The sequence below is a fragment of the Geotrypetes seraphini genome, chromosome 15 (assembly GCF_902459505.1).
Source record: "Geotrypetes seraphini chromosome 15, aGeoSer1.1, whole genome shotgun sequence".
NCBI lineage: Eukaryota > Metazoa > Chordata > Amphibia > Gymnophiona > Dermophiidae > Geotrypetes > Geotrypetes seraphini.
This window is the reverse complement of record NC_047098.1, coordinates 29,573,113-29,590,041: the sequence shown is the minus strand read 5'-3', so window position 1 is coordinate 29,590,041 and position 16,929 is coordinate 29,573,113. Positions and strand designations below refer to the sequence as shown.

Below are 16,929 nucleotides of genomic sequence, written 5' to 3'. Positions count from 1 at the left end.
ACTCCCACTCACTGTCAGATACCTTACCCTTGTATCATTCCTTCTGCCAGAAACTCCCCAACCCTGAGATGTCCTATCTGTCTGCCCAAATTAGATTGTAAGTTCTTCTGAGCAGGGGCTGTTTATTAAATGTACAGCACTGCATAAGCCTTTCAGCGTTATAGAAATGATAAATAGTAGAATACAAATCCAAATTAAAACCATATACAAGATCAAATATAAAAAATGCAGTATAATACTTCAATAAAAAAATTTCACATTTAAAATAATACTCTGACCCACTACAAATTATATCACATTACTTGAATCACCCCAAATATTTTACAAAAAGATATACACTTCCCCCTCTATATTCGTGAATTCCGTATGTACAGATTTGGTTAATCACAATTTTTGACCAGAAAATTTTTTTTCATTTTTCGGGCTATTTTTAGCCCTGAAAGTTCCCCCCTTAAGCCTTACCTGGTGGTCTAGTGGGTTTTCAGGCAGGAGTGATCTTCCCACACTCCTGCCCCATGCAGATCGCTCACAGGAAATGGCTCAAGAGACTACGGGAGCTCAAGGCAGCTGTGAGCGATCTGCATGGGGCAGAAGCATAGGAAGATCACTCCTGCCTGAAAACCCACTAGACCACCAGGTAAGGCTTAAGGAGGGGGCTTATAGGGCTAAAAATAGCCAGGGGAAGCGGGGGATAAGGGCAGAACCAGCCCGAATATTATTCGCGGTTTTTCCATATTCGCGGGCCGGCTCTGCCCCTAAGCCCCGCGAATACAGCTGGGGAAGTGTATGTCTTATTTTTTTCCAAAATAGGATGTGCGTAGTAATATCTTTAATATCATTTGAAATTTCATTCCAATACCAAAGGACCCACATAAGACGTTTCTTATCAGTGGAAATTTTTAGGAGTATGGAACTGTAGGTTTCTAGGTACTACCCACTTGACAGAGCCTGTTTCTAATTGCAACTTCAATTTCTCAAGCATGTAAATGAGGTCAAACCATGCAGTATATTAAACTATAAACAATGCCTTAAACAGAATCCTAGCTTGGATGAGGAGACAGCATAAATGCATAAAAAAAAGGCAGTGTATGACCCCCAATTCTTACCCACCCCAGAAACAAGTAACTTAGATTTCCTATTTAAAAAAGCTGCAGATCACAAGTTATTTCTTAGATAATCCAAAGTAAATTACAATGCAACAATCAAAATGTGATACAATTATTACCCCAATCATTAAAAAAATGATACATAAAAAGGCTTTATTGATGCAGTAGTCAAAGATGCCCAAGATCTTTTTTGGATACTTATTTGGGCTTCCATGGTCAATGTGGAATCTAGTGTTAACAGCCAGGGATTTGCACCAAAGAGATGCATATTCCTAAAGCCAAATGGTCCTTAAACTGATTGGTCAGATCTCCCTATCCAGAGATGTTTTGTCTAATAAGGTCTGAGTAAAATCCCTATTTTATCACCCAATGTTCTGATTGGTCAGATCTCCCTATCCAGAGATGTTTTGTCTAATAAGGTCTGAGTAAAATCCCTATTTTATCACCCAATGTTCAATGCCGCAAACATTTATCCAGTAGAGCGTAAGTTGAATGCAACATCTCTTGAAACAGAACTGAGACTAATATATTATTAGCGTTAAGTAGGACTCACTCACTAGAAGTCAGAAAACCAATTAATAGTGGACTTGCAATACCTAGATTTAACTCAGAGAAGCAAAGCATAATCTACTAAATCAAAAAGCAAAAGAATAAGTCATGCTACCTCAAAATTGTTTATTTACATCTAACAAACATTCTGTGTTATCAAAGTCACTGTCTTATTACTAAATGAGTAGCATAGTCCCTGATAATTCTGCTATTATAGGAATGTTTGTAATTGGCCTACAAAATTAGAGCATATCTAACGATCTTTTACTATCTCGAAAAAGGCGAACAGAATGTTGGGTATTATCAAAAAGGGTATCACTACCAGAAGCAAAGAAGTTATCCTTCCGCTGTATAGGGCGATGGTGAGACCGCATCTGGAGTACTGCGTTCAATACTGGTCACCGTATCTTAAGAAAGATATGGCGGTACTTGAGAGGGTCCAGAGAAGAGCATCAAAAATGATAAAGGGCATGGAGAACCTTTCGTATGCTGAGAGATTAGAGAAGCTGGGGCTCTTCTCCCTAGAAAAGCGGAGACTTAGAGGGGATATGATAGAAACTTACAAGATCATGAAGGGTATAGAGAAAGTAGAGAGGGACAGATTCTTCAGACTGGCCGGGGAAACGAAAACTAGAGGGCACTCGGAAAAGTTGAAGGGAGACAGATTCAGAACAAATGCCAGGAAGTTCTTCTTCACTCAGAGGGTGGTGGACACCTGGAATGCGCTTCCAGAGGAAGTGGTAGAACAATGTGCGATTGTGAGTTTCAAAATGGGACTGGACAAGTTCCTGAAGGAAAAGGGGATTGAGGGGTACAAATAGAGGGGTACTATGCAATACAAAATGCTTTAGATTAATAGATAACTTACAGGTTATTGACCTGGGGGGCCGCCGCGGGAGCGGACTGCTGGGCATGATGGACCTGTGGTCTGACTCAGTAGAGGCGATGCTTATGTTCTTATGTACCTAGCTTCAATCTAGGAGTTGAAATAATTTGTCCAAAACATACTGGAAATTTTCCCCTCCGACAACAGTTGGATCATCAACAAACTAGCAATCCAAAACACAATTTGACTTGTGCTCACACTTCAAAACCTTGGCACAGATCTTACTCTTACTAAACATGTGCTCTTTGTAAATTGCAAAATCAGCATCTGAATCTCAAATGGAGACACAGAACGTGGTCAGTAAGATTAATAATCTGTCTTGAAAAACACTGTCTGTTTTTAATTTAGCAATGTTGAAGTTGCCGCGTCAACATGGGCAAATTTCTGATGCAATAATTGATTAATCATGCAAAAGAGTTGTTTGGTAACATTAATCTCATCACCAATTAACTTAGAGGAATAAATGTGTTTTACTTTCTGAATTGCTCGCTTATATATTTTGGCGTACTGCTGTTGATGAATTATTCATTGCTTTCCACTACTATTCCAGACAATGAAACATTTGTTTCTTTTGTAACAATGAAGAATTATACCACAACAAAGCAGCATTTATAAATTACAAAAAAAAAAAAAGCACACAACTTATAAAGAGCAAATTTTGTTCATAGACGTTTCTAGTAGGTGCTATCAATGTGGTACCAGAACTCACTTCTTGCACCTTAAGATTAAGAATAAAATCCATGAATCTGCATTCATTTTTACCCTTGAGATGTCACTAAATTGGAGGTGAATATCTTTCGAGTAACCAGTGGTAATGTAAATGTCAATAAAAAGTGATCAGTCCAAATTAAAGGGAACACACAAGAGACCTTGAACAAAAACAGAAGGCCTGCTACACCAAGTTTTTCCAGTGTTTATCAGGATGAAGTTCAATTACAAGTATATTTTTTACATATTGTTGTGTATATTCCTTAATGTGAAATTTAGTCTTACCCGATTTCCTTTTTATGATTCCTGCTAGATCAATCCAGACCAACAGATTGTGCCCCAGCTTACCAGCAGATGGAGGCAGAAAAGTGATTCTTTCAGCAATATCAATGCTATAAGAGTTAGTGCAGTCTGAGCTTAATATAGAAACATGATGGCAGATAAAGGCCAAAGGGCGCATTCAGACTGCCTTTCTACAGCATCCACTATCTCCTCCTCTACCTGAGAAATCCCACATACTTGTCCAGTATACTTTTGTCAAAACAGAAAAACTCCAAGAAACTTATATACAGTATATAATCAGTAAGGAAAACACTGCAGTTACTACATAAACATTAACATAATTGAAGCCCTAGGAACTGAGCAAGCAAGCAAGCACCCCCCCCCAAAAAAAAAAAAAAATGCTGAAGTTTTCCAGTAAGGGCTCTGCATTGGTCTAGGACAACTCAAGGAAAGGAAATCATCAAGGCAGACTAAATATCAGCTCTTTTTTCATCCTGCTAGAGTAGTCCAGACCAACAAAATATGCAAAAGCTATAACCTACTGGTAGGAGGAAGAAAAGCCCCATGCAAAGATACCATCACCCCTAGCAAGAATGCCATCTTGTAGTATTTCATTTAAAAAGTGCAGCAATGACCAAAGTTGCTACTTTGCAAATGTCCTCTGGCATAATTACTCAGGCGAATGGGTGTGCAGCCCAACAGTAACTATTTCTTTTTTTTTTTTGTCCAAAATACAAATACAGGTTGCCTTTATTGTAGCCTCAATCCATCTCACTGAGACTTAGAGGCCACCTCTCTAAATGGCACCTCAAAACAGGAAAGAGTTTATATGAGCTCTAGAAGGAATTGGTTACTTCTACATAATAGTATAATAGCTTACAATACTTGATATACTACTCTTCAAAGTAATATCAGACTAGTGGATGCAACAGTACCCTGCTTACATCAGATTATGAAGCTTTTGTGCAGGATCCCAATATTCCCTGCCTCCCTACACCCCAACCCCTGTGAACATCAGAAGCAAAACTACTGAGTTACATGAAAAGGGGAAACCACCTTAGGCAAGGATGACAATACAGTAGAGAGAAACTGATTGTCTCTGAAACACAAAGCGGGCAATTTGGAAAAACTTGCCTAGCTAAACAAATGGCTACCAGAAAAGTCCCTTCAAGGTCAAAATCCTTAAGAGAAGCTCCCTTCAATAGCTCAAATGGTGAACTGACCATGGCATTGAGGTCAAAAGTAAAATGCCACTGCGGTAAAACCATTCAAAGCAGAGGATGGATATGCTTCACTCCTTGCAAAAGCCAAACAATATCTACCTGCACCACAACCTAACTTTGCCTCAAAAGCATGGCATGGATGCCACCTGAAACTTGAATCAGAGCTTGCCCCCTGCTCAAACCATTTCTGCAGGAATGAAATAAACAGATGCTAAGTCTGCGTGCCATTGCTCAAAAGGGCTTATGTCCAGGCATGGCATACAAAGAAGTGGACTTTATGTAGGCTTTAAGCAAGGCAGAGACCGAAAACAACAGGCAGTAAGTAGCCCTTATTCTTCAGAGGCCACCTCTCAAGGGCTAGACCTTAAGACAAAATATCTAGGTCCCTTCTATTATGACTGGGCCCTGAATCAGATACCTCCGACCCCTAGGAAGAGGAAGTCTCACCAATAATCGAATTAGAGCTACATACTGGTACTACAAAACCTACCAACGCAAACCTAGCTGTCCAACAGAACACCTGGCCTATAAGTGACCATGGAAAAACATGTATAAGGACTTCTGCTATGGCCAAGGTTACACTAGTGCATTGATCCCTGCTGCACTGAATTCTTTCTTGTGGCTGGAAAAGAGAGCACTTTGCATTCCGCCAAGATGCTAACAGATCAGAGGCCCCCAATACTGAACCAGGAACTGAAAGGCTAGATGGCTCTGCTTCCATTCTTCTTGGTCCAGGGTAGTGGTTCTTTAACCTGTCCTGGGGAACCTCCAGCCAGTCAGGTTTTCAAGATATCCCTAATGAATATACATAAAACAAATTTGCATATAATAGAGGTGACAGGCAAGCAAATCTGCCTCATGCATATTCATTAGGGATTTCTTGAAACCTGACTGGCTGGAGATGCCCCAGGGCAGGTTTAAGAACCACTAGTCCAGGGAATTACAGCTGAGAAGTATGTCTCCATACTTGTTTGCTCCCACAAAGCAGGCTGCTGACATTGCTGAGATGGAGTTCTACCCAGTTGTAGATTCAAAAGACTTCTTGAGCTACCACCACATTGTGGCTCCTGCCATGCCTCTTGCCTTTTCCTTACAAGAATCTGGCCAAACTGTTTTCGCTTCCTCAAGGTGGATGCTTTGATTACAGCAGTTATCAAGAAGACTACTAGCCTAATGGAAAGATATTCATGTGTAAGGACTGTCATGGCAGAAAGATGAAGCTCCTCTTTAATCAAGTCTTTGCCTCCTTGGTGATGAGAGTTCAGACCTCTGTCAAGGTCTCTATCTACAGAAGCTGCATGGCCAAGACCCTGTTATGTTGGGTGAATCGGTTGCTACAATCCCTGGAAGCAGCTTTGTTGGAATCTCGACAGCCTTTTTGGTAGACACATTGGTTTGGTTGGTTTCCTTGGCAGTGGTTTCCTGTAGGTGGCTGTGACTCAAGCACTGGTTGGCGGACTTGGCCTCAAAAAGCACATTTTTGAGCTTTGTGCCTCTTGACCAACGGACTTTCCTGCCTCAATCACCTCAAATTCCAGTCAATCAGGTTAGAGGATCCACTATATATATAAAGACAAACTGCAGATCTCACAGCATACACTGAAGTAAGCCACAGCATGATGGCTGAAACTTTGGTTCTACCTATCCAGACGCAGCAAGACCTGGACAACTGCAACAATAAACATTGAATTTTATTTGGTGCTTCTGAAAGGATATAGGTAGAATAAGGCTGTATTTTGACAGTTTTCAAACAAATTTGCAGAGGTAACAATAATTAGCTGGGTAAATTCCAAGGGCTACAATTTTCCCTTCACGTAGCATATGCACGGGTACATTTGTACTAATGGACTTCTCCACTCCAGCTCAAATTTTCAAAAGAGAAACTCTATATGAGACTGTCCACACCAGACACACACACACACTCTTCATGCACTCTCTTGATCTTCAGTCATATAAACGTGCACTGTCACTTTTTAGATATACACTATCTCACTCTGTATATCTCTCTCTCTCTGTTGTTGCTCTCACATAGTAAGGGCCCCCACCCCTACAAACCAGTTCTGCCCCCAAACATCATGTAAAGTACTTGCATTTTCTGGCCATTTTTCTCAGCCTGCAGCAAACCCTTCATGCCTGCCCCCTCTCCTCACCCATTCCTCCTTCATTTCTACCCCTTCTCGCCCCCATTGGTTTCACTACCTCTCCCCCACCTTCAAGCATTGCTGCTCAGTTACTCCTTCCAGAAACCAGAGCAATTTTTCCTCTTGCTGGATCCTACCACAATCTCTGCACTGCACGGTGGGAAGATAGGCAAGCTATAAGAGACCTAAATTGTGAAAAATATCCAGAAAATTTGGCCTCCCTTTTGGCTTCAAGACAGTTGCCTTATAAACCCAACAGTAATGGGATGTGAATATGTGGACCAAAGACAGTGTTACAGCTCTGCAAAGTTCCTCTATGGAGGTTGATCTCAAGTGGTTATTGACACAACCATAGCTCAGATATCATTGATATGACCCTTTGGAGTCAGTGTGCCAGCCAATTAAAAAAAGTGCATTTATTGATGGTAGCCCTCATCCTCCTTAGGACAAAAGAAACCAAAAGCTGGTTGGACTTAGTAGACCAAACAAGCTGTTAAGATGGAACTCTCAAACTACATTAGGAAGGAATTTAAGACAAGTACACAGGACCACTTTATTGCCGATATACCTTACATAATTTTACAACAACTAGGACCTGGAACTCAATGACCCTGTGGGTTGCACCAACACTTATACTGGCGACATCACTGGAAGAGTAAGCTTCTCCATCTCCACCTGCTGGTAGGTGGACACAATCCATTGGTCTGGTCTAGCAGGATGAAAAATATTGATTTAATCTTTAAAATCACTGCTTAGATTCTTAACTATTGATGTTGAGTAGATTTTAAGTGCTAAATGAAATGAAATGAACAATTTTCAGATCTATCCAGAACTAGATCATGTCTGGGTACTTTCTGGTTGTGTGAATAGCTATCTCAATATCACCCACACTGGTCTTGTTGCAGTCAGACTTGTCACCACTAAGTTGTCAAAAATTAAATCAATTCTGGCATCTTAGAATGAAGGAATTTTACTTGTAAATACAAAAAAATACTATAAACACCCAACACACACCTTTAATGAGTTGCTTTTGATTATCTTTATGCCTAGAGAATTAAAGATGGCATAAATTAGTTAGTATCTTACCTTATCTCCATGGCCTAAGTTTTCTGATTTCACATCTCTCAAAGTCTTCCAATTAGTATTTCCACCACTTACTCCACTTCCCCTCCCATCAGAGATTGATGAGGACTCCAAGACTTGCCCCTCCGAGTCAAACCTTAGAAATAAAAGCTGTGATGAGAAACAGAAGCTCTGTCATGGAAGCCATTATAGATCACTGCAACCCTTTCATCCAGAGCTTTGTTGTTGTTGTTTTATTTTTGTTTGGGGGGGCCTGGAGCATACAAATGCCGAGCCCACAACCTTCCCCTCCCCCCCCACCCCCCACCCCCACCCCCGACATAAATTCTGACATCGGAGAGGAAGTTCAGGGCCAGTAACTGGCCCAGAACTTCCTCTCTGACATCAGAATTGAGGCGGAGGGCCCGGCGCTTGTACGCACCTGGCATCGGGGAAGCAGGGAGAACAGAACACAAAAGCAACGCGAGTATTGCGGGTGCCCAGGATGGGCGATCTACTGGTCAATCTCAATCAACCTTTTGGGCACTCCTGATGTATTTTTATATATATATATATATATATATACACACACACACACACATATATACATTATATTTCATTACAAAGCATCAAATTGCTATTTTCCACTTTTTATGATCACGATGCCATCTAGTGTGAAAACAGCAAAGTCCTGAAAAGTTTTAGTCTTTGTAGGTTTCCGCATCCTGAACTCAAGCATAAAGGGACCTGCCAAAATGTATCTCTTACCATGCTCGGAGTTCAAAAGATTTTGGAATATCTGGATTTAGCATCAGGTTAGAGGAGGAAAGCACAGATAAGGAACGCCCACCAAAATCTGAGAGTCTAGCACCTTTGATAGCTACCACAGGCTGCCTGGATCCATCAAATTTTTCAGCCTGCAAGAACAAATGTGTAATAGTAGTATCATGGTTACATGCAGTAACATTAAAAACATTAAATACAATTTAAAACATGCTGCTATAAAAGAAGAAGGAAAAAAAATAGATTATCCCAATAAAGAATGACACGGGGAAAAAAATTGCCCCCATCCCCGCGAGCTTGATCCCTGTCCCCAAATCCGCAAACCGTCTGATCCCTTCTTCACAAGCCTTAAATAGTTATGATTTTATACTGATTTTATTAAAGTATAAAAAGGAACAATAATTCTGTACAATTGCCATTTTATAAACACAAGTACAGAGCAAGTAGCAACAAAACTTCTGTCTCCCCTCTCCTCCACAAATATCCCCTCCACTATTGAGAAAACTGAATAAGCCAAAATATTTCAGAATGCTACACAAAAAATCATGCTAACAGAATACCACAGTCACACATGACAGGAATAATGTTAGGAGAGTGGAACTAGGGCAACTGCCCAGTGATCAGAGAGAGCCCCAAGCCAGCTGGAAGCTAAAGAAGCACAGCCTGAGCTTTGCGGTCCCGTTATTCTAACACCAGCTCAAGGATAAATATTTCAAATCTGATATATTATAATCACAAAATAGAAATTAAAATTTTTTCTACCTTTTGTTATCTCATCATTTTATTCTTCAAATCATTTTTGCTTCAGGCGCTGGTCCCTGTTTTCTTTCGTCTTCTCTTAACTCACTTGTCAGGGTCTTCTGACCATTTGACATTTCTTCTTTCTTCATGCTCACTATCCATCTTCTATCTCTGTGTATGTATTGTTCCCCATGTACAGCATCTCCCTTCTCTCTGTCTCCTATATGGTCTCTTTCTAGTATTTCCTCTGTGCCCAATTCCCTGCCTTCATCATCTCACCATTCTTTGATCCCCTCCCCCTGTGTACAGTATCACCCTTCTATATCCCGATTTCGCCAGAAGTTATATCAGAAGGAGGGACTTGGCGGGAAGAAGTTTGCGGAGCAGCCCTGCGTGCAATGTTGCCTCTGTCTTACGAAGGTTCTAAGAGGATAGTAGGTCCACCCCGGGAGACACAAAGGGGCTGACCCAATAGTGTTGTTTGGAGGGGGGGGCGTTTTTGCCAGTTTTGACCTGCAATTGAAGCAAGGGTGCAGGGGAGGGGTGGCTGCTGAACTCGTGAGGAGGCTACTGGACCTGCAATTGTGATGGGAGCTGCTGGATGGGAGGGGTGGGAAGAAAGGCGATTTGCGGCAGATTCTTTACTGCGGGGACAGAGCAGTGAAAAGCCTTGTCCCTATACCTGCGGCAAACAGTCAATCCCCCCCCCCCTGTTCCTGCAGGTTAGCCAAAGGAAACAGTCCCAGTGTCATTTTCTATATCCCTACAAACCAAAAAATAGCAGAACCACTTACTAAAGCAAACGAGCAGTTCTAGATATCTTTCTTCCCCTTCCCCTACATTTTCATTAGAGCTAGATTCTATATAATTGCTCTCTCCATCTGCCCCATGAGCACAGCACTGTACATGACTCCCATGGAACTGCTAGACATGCGCAGGGGTGTACATCAATACATAGAAGAGAGAGTCCCTGCCTATAAGAGCTTACAATCTAGTCAAAACAGAAACTGGACAAGAAGATGCTCAGCTTCATACATCTCTCTCCCACTCTCTCCCATCTCTGTCCTACTTCGATCACGTCTCCCCACTCCTCTCCAAGCTTCACTGGCTCCCAGTATACTCCAGAGTCCTCTTTAAATGTGCCTGCTTAGCCTTCAAGATCCTACATGGTGTCCTTCCTCCCGTTATCCCACACTTTTGGAATTCCTCAAACCCACATTCCACCAGACCCTCCCAAAAACTGAAACTATCATTCCCCTCTATAAAAGGTATATCCCGTGCAGGAAAACTTGGAACATCCCTCCCCTTTAGAACCACAGAACTCTGGAACAACCTCTCATCCCCGCTCAGAAATTCAAGCTCCTTCCAATCCTTCCGCAAACATTGAAAACTTGGCTCTTTTCAAAAATCTAATCACCTCCCGTTCTCTAGTATTCTGTCCCTCTCTATCTTCTTAGTCCCTCTCCTATATCCTTTCATTGTAGTTCCTTTCCTCTTAACTCTGTAAACCGTGCCGAGCTCTGCGCTTGCGGAGATGGCGCGGTATACAAACCTAAGGTTTAGTTTAGTTTACTTAGGGACTGCTGCATATGTGTAAACACCTCTTCCTGCCACACAGCTTCTGTATCGCTCTGCGCCTACTGCTAGAATCTGGGTTCTCCAGTTCTTCTTGTTCATCCTCTTCATGTAGAGTATTGCACCATTAGTTCTCTCCCCATCTCCTGGGGCACACCTGATTTGTATGGTTTTATACAGACTACATCACTTGCCTCTTCACCCCAAAGGGTTGCTGTAACCATTTTCCCAGACATATCCATCAGATGTATGTTTCTCTTAGATACTTCTCTATTGCTGGATTTCACAGTGATCTTTGAGATATCTTCAAAGCTCTTACAAACCCCAATGACATCTGCAATGCATATATGAAACACTCATAAGGCATGTGTAGTAACAATCCTTATTCCAGAATTACAGGCAGCAGTCAACCCAGAAACCTAAGAACTGAATTGCATTCAGTCAATGTACAATGAAATGACAACATCCACCCCTTTTCGCCTCACCAAATACACATGCAAGAGTCTCTTAAGTTGTATGTACCCTATGTTTTTTGCCATTATTTACATGTTCTCTGGAAGAGATTGTATGTATTACTAGAATTTTGAGAACCAAGAGATCCTCTACTTCTACCCTCATGTGAATTTAATAGCTCCACTTTAGGATGGGAACCTTTTCTGAAGTGAAAAATATGGAAGTTTTACTCTTAAAATACGTATAATATATTTTGTTGGGTGTCAACTTTTAACACCCATTCTCTAAACTAGTAACCTTCGCTCTGTCTTCGATTGCTGCAACAGCTCAGGTTTTCAGACTGCCCGTAACAAATATGCAGGGTGCATATCACCTTTCACTGTATGAAACTCTCTCATGTATGCCCATTACGGATATCCAGGAAACCTCGTCCAATTTGTGGCCTTCCAGAGCTGGGAGTGAATATCATTGCTCTAAACAATGGATCGCCCACTTAGGCTCTTAGTCTTACATAGGTAGTAAGTGCCACATATTAGTATGTGGAACATTACACTAAATAAATTCCGCTTAACTTCCAATAATATAATGTAGAACAAAAGAGCAGAGAAACTCGAGAGGGTGCAAAGGAGAGCGACACATCTGATAAAAGGTATGGAAAACCTTTCATACGCTGAGAGATTAGAGAAATTGGGGCTCTATTCCCTGGAAAAGAGGAGACTTAGAGGGGATATGATAGAGACCTACAAGATCATGAAGGGCATAGAGAAAGTGGAGAGGGACAGATTCTTCAAACTTTCGAAAAATACAAGAACGAGAGGGCATTCGGAAAAGTTGAAAGGGGACAGCTTCAAAACAAATGCTAGGAAGTTTTTCTTCAACCAAGGGCGTGATAGGACAGAGTACGGTACTGGGGTTCAAGAAGGGATTGGACAAGTTTCTGTTGGAAAAAGGGATAGAGGGGTATAGATAGAGGATTACTGCACTGGTCTTGGAACTGTTGGGCCGCCACGTGAGCGGACTGCTGGGAAAGATAGACCTCAGGTCTGACCCAGCGGAGGCACTTCTTATGTTTTTAATTGAACTCACCCAATCCATCCCAAAGCCTAAACCCACTACAATACTTACCAACTATGGTGTCTTTATCCTTGATTACTAGATCACCAATGGAAACAAAGTCAAACTGCACCGTGGGAACATCAGCAGAGTCTTCACAAGGGATAACTGATGTCTCATTTGTGAATGTCATCTCATAGTCATTCTTCACAGATGTGTACTGTTTATTTGCAATCTTCAAAGCGCCTTTAGAAAAGAAATATACCTACAACAAAAAATAAATAAATGGAAATATCTACTACAGGCACATACTACACCACATGCACCCAAATCTGACTGCTGAATTTAGTTGAGTTGCACTAGATTGGAAGAGTAGGTTCTTACCTTTGGTAATTTATTTAAAAAATTTCTAACCTGCTTAAACCTAAGCGGTTTACAGAATACATAATGATCTTCTTTCTGATAGTCCTCGGAGGATTCTGTACCTCAGGTGTTCAATCCCAACCCACAAACCGGGTATTGCAAAAACTCCACATTTTTTCTGCATGTGCTCCTCCCACAACTGTGAGAGAGAGAGAGAGAGAATACGATATGATATAAAGGAGGTACGGGGAACTACCCCAACACAAGAAAGTTCACCTCTGTAAGAAATAAAACACACAATAAACTGCCAACATGGAACACAGGCAAGAACGTATGAACAACATGGAACAAACCTGCTGCCAAAACATGCCATCAGAAAGATATGTATTCACACATGAAGAGCGATTTCCACAAGATACTATGGCCTGTAAGGAGAAATAGCCAAGACATAAAAAAGGCAGACAATTCAGAGAAACTGGGCATTTTGAGGGCGAAACATACAGAAAGATTATCAAGGGAAAGAACCTAATCTTCCATTCTGTTATGTCCCCTCAGGATTTTGTACCACAAGAGATAAACCAAAGCAAAAGAGCTTGCCCTCAGCACCGAGGCCCCAAAGGTGGCATCAGACCTAGCTCCCACATCCACTTGGTAAAATCTGGTGAAGGTATGAAGAGAAGACCAAGTAGCCACCCTGCAAATCTCGTTTGGATGAAAATCACTCAATACTCCGCCCACGACACCTCTTGTCGAGTGGGCTTTGAAAGAAACTGGTGGCTGCTTGCCACAGGCAATGTAAGACAATGAAGTGGCCATGCAAAATCAATGGTCGATAGAAGCTTTAGACGCTGGCCTACTTCACCTGGACTGGCTAGTCAGGACAAACAGATGGTCAGAAAGCTGAAAATTAGTCCTCTTTAGGTAGTGGAGCAAGACTCTCTGAACATCTTCTCAAGACCTGCCTGGATGAAAGTCAAAATTATCGGAATGGTAGCACGTAATAGCTCCACCTGGTCCTTTGCACACCACTGCTGAAAGGCTTTCCAATCATTGGCATAAGCTGCCATCATAGAGAGTGCCCAGATTAACCAGTCATCCAGATAAAGATTGGCCTGAACTCCTAGCCTGCAGAGGTGGGCTGCTGCCACCATCACCACCATCACTTAGGTGAAGGTGCGAGGAGCCATCACTAGTTCAAAGGAGAGGCCTGTAAACTGGAAGTGCTGTTGGAAAACATGAAACCTCAGGTACTTCAGATGCCCCAGGAAAATTGAAATATGAAGATAAGCTTCTGTCAGATCCAGAGATGCGAGAAACTCTCCCAGGGTTATAGACGTGATACAATATCTGCAAATAGGCATTGATTGACTTCAAATCCAGAATGTGTCTCCAGTCCTCTGATCTTTTCATTGGCACAATGAAGTATAAGGAGTATCTGCCTAAGCCCGATTTATTTTCTGGAACGGGCGCTACTGCTTAGATGTCCAAGAAGCGCTGAAGGGTAGCCCAGAGAGTCTAGAAACAAATTGGAAGAAAGGCAAAAGAAGTCTATCTTGTGCCCTTCCCAAATTATGTCCAGTACCCATTGATCCAAGGAAATTGGTAAAATGCTGAAACCAACCCCCGATAAGAGGGAGTACCGCAGGACTTTTGGCATCATTGGGACTTCTTAGAACCAGGGCTGGGACATGATCCCAATGCCTATGGGTGACTGGAGCTAGCACTATAGTGTTGTCTGTACTCCTGGGAATATTCTTGGGGCTGAGGAACCTGAAGAATTCTGGAGAATTCTGCTTGAAGGATGAAAAGGCACTAGAGGGATGGCAAGGCTTGTTGTCTGGAAGAGACTTAGGCCTGCAATCAGCAATGCTAGCCATGAGGTCATCAAGCCCCTTGCCAAAAAGCATCTGTCCTTTAAAAGGTAGCCTGCTCAGTGTTGCCTTAAAGGCCGAGTCTCCGGCCTAGTGACGAATCCAAAGCATCCTGCAGGTTGACACTGCATAAGATGAGACCTTTCCTAGAACCTTGATGAGGTCCTACAAAGCATCTGCTACACCCTCCAATACTAGCTGAGGACAAGCATCCTCCTCCGCCGAGGACACCCGGCACAATATCATATGACAAGAATGCGCCGCAAACGAGGTGGCCACAGCCACCCTGAAGCCTGAAGAAGCTACATCAAAAAGCTTCTTTAACAATGTCCACTCTGCAATCTTGAAAATCTTTAAGCATCGCTCCCCCATCACTAGGGAGGGCTGTGCATTTGGTGACCTGAGCCACTGCCAAATCCAACTTAAGCTGCTCAGAAAGCTGCTGGAATTTGGGCACCATACAATAAGGCTTAGACATAGCTTTAGTCTTCCAGAAAGAGCTCTCAGGAGCGTCCATAACCAAGGCAGTGAAGAAAGGATGTCAGAGTTTTAGAGTGGCTCAAGACATAACACTGTGACATAAGAGGGCTGACTCTCTAATCTCAGTTCCTTCATAGTATCTGAAATAAAATGGTGGGCAGACACTGATTTAAAAAGCCGGCAGATGGAGGGATCCTCACCTAGATCAGGACTCTAGGAGGCATCCTGCTGAACTGGTCCACAGAGAATATCAGCATCATCCAGGGTAGAGGCAGAGTCTGGAGACAGAAGATATAGTGTCCGAGTGTCAACTAAGGCAGTCCAGATCCGTTCGAGCCAGAATAGAGGGGCTCTGAACAGAGATCTCTGACAAGGAAATGACCAGCTTGGAAACAAGCAATACAACCAGCAGTTGCATCAAATTCCAGAGTAAAAGCGTACCCCTGGGCAGAGGCCGAGTCCCATCAGCCCCCTGGCGATGCCCATAAAGAGTTCCTGGACTCAGTGCACTGTTTGGTGTCAGTCAGAAAGGCCACTGAGCGTGATATTTTGCCCATATATCAGACCCACGTCGGCTCCCAAGCCCTAGAAGACCAGGAGGCGGCAAGACCCAAAGCTCCCATCCCCTCCCCAAGCACGCCGCAGCACACAGTTCAAGGACGCTCATCCGCCAGCAAGCCGTTGCAATCCACGCATGTATTCAACATATTATGGGCCGCCACCAGCGAATTCACGCCAAAAACAGCTAAAATAAATGTTAAGGGACAATTTTAGAAAATGATTTAGGGGTTTTGGAGGTGGAAGACCTGAACCCTACCCCCAGAAACCTTCAAAAAACCCTGTTTTTTGACTGTCCCGATTCTCCCATAGGATATAATGGAGGTGTACTCACAGAAAGTGCCATCCTGTCAGCTCTTTTCATTGCAGCTGAATGGAGGGAAAGGATTTTCTGCCTCAGAATTGCTCCAGATGGTCAAATCCACTAGATCTTCAGGCTATCAGTCAGATGGACCCTGACTGAAACCTCCGGCCCCTCAGAACCTGTGCCCTGATACCCTGAGGGCTGTTACTCAGGACACAATCAGCCTGCGCTTAAGCCTCTGACAAGGTCAGAAGGCAAGCATGTTCTCAGGGGAACAGATCCCAAGCCCAAAAGGTGGCACACTGCAGGATGGCCCTACAGGTCCACACAAAGCTTCCCTGTGACGTTGCAGTCCAGCTTCACAGAAACTGTTTCCTTTCCCAGGCAGACAACTTCTTCAAAAGAGATTTCACCAAAGGCACCAAAAAGCAAACTTAAGATGAGAAAACCAAGAAAATAAGCAGAGCAGAAAGGTTTCTGCACAGTTCCCTTGCAGAAATTAGAACTAAAGAGAGCTCTGTGACTACTCAGTTAAGTAGGAGGAGCACTTGCAGAAAGTGTGGATTTCTGCAATACCCGCTTCACGGTTGGGATTGAACACCTGTAGTACAGAATCCAGAGGGGATGTAATAGAATTCCCTATCTCTATTTTGTATTTTTGGAATATAAAATCTTGGGTGTGGAACCAACCCTGAAATGTTTTTTACCTTGTTAACTTCAATGAGAGAGAAGAACTTGTCCACTTGTTCATTAAAACCCGTGGCTCTGATTTCACCCTGCAGGAAAACAGG

At 42.6% G+C, this 16,929-nt stretch overlaps 1 protein-coding gene across 2 annotated transcripts in view; it reads right to left on the bottom strand.

Annotated features, from left to right (window-relative positions):
- The window catches only part of RPA1 (replication protein A1), a 72,813-nt gene that overhangs the window by 23,370 nt on the left and 32,514 nt on the right, over positions 1–16,929 (bottom strand). For both annotated transcript variants that reach the window (XM_033922446.1, XM_033922445.1), the window contains exons 9-13: positions 16,846–16,914; positions 12,635–12,827; positions 11,251–11,390; positions 8,726–8,874; positions 7,982–8,114 (exon numbers count right to left, since the gene is read on the bottom strand). In XM_033922446.1, coding sequence (XP_033778337.1) covers positions 7,982–8,114; positions 8,726–8,874; positions 11,251–11,390; positions 12,635–12,827; positions 16,846–16,914 — 684 coding nt within the window. The remainder of the gene's footprint in view (positions 1–7,981; positions 8,115–8,725; positions 8,875–11,250; positions 11,391–12,634; positions 12,828–16,845; positions 16,915–16,929) is intronic.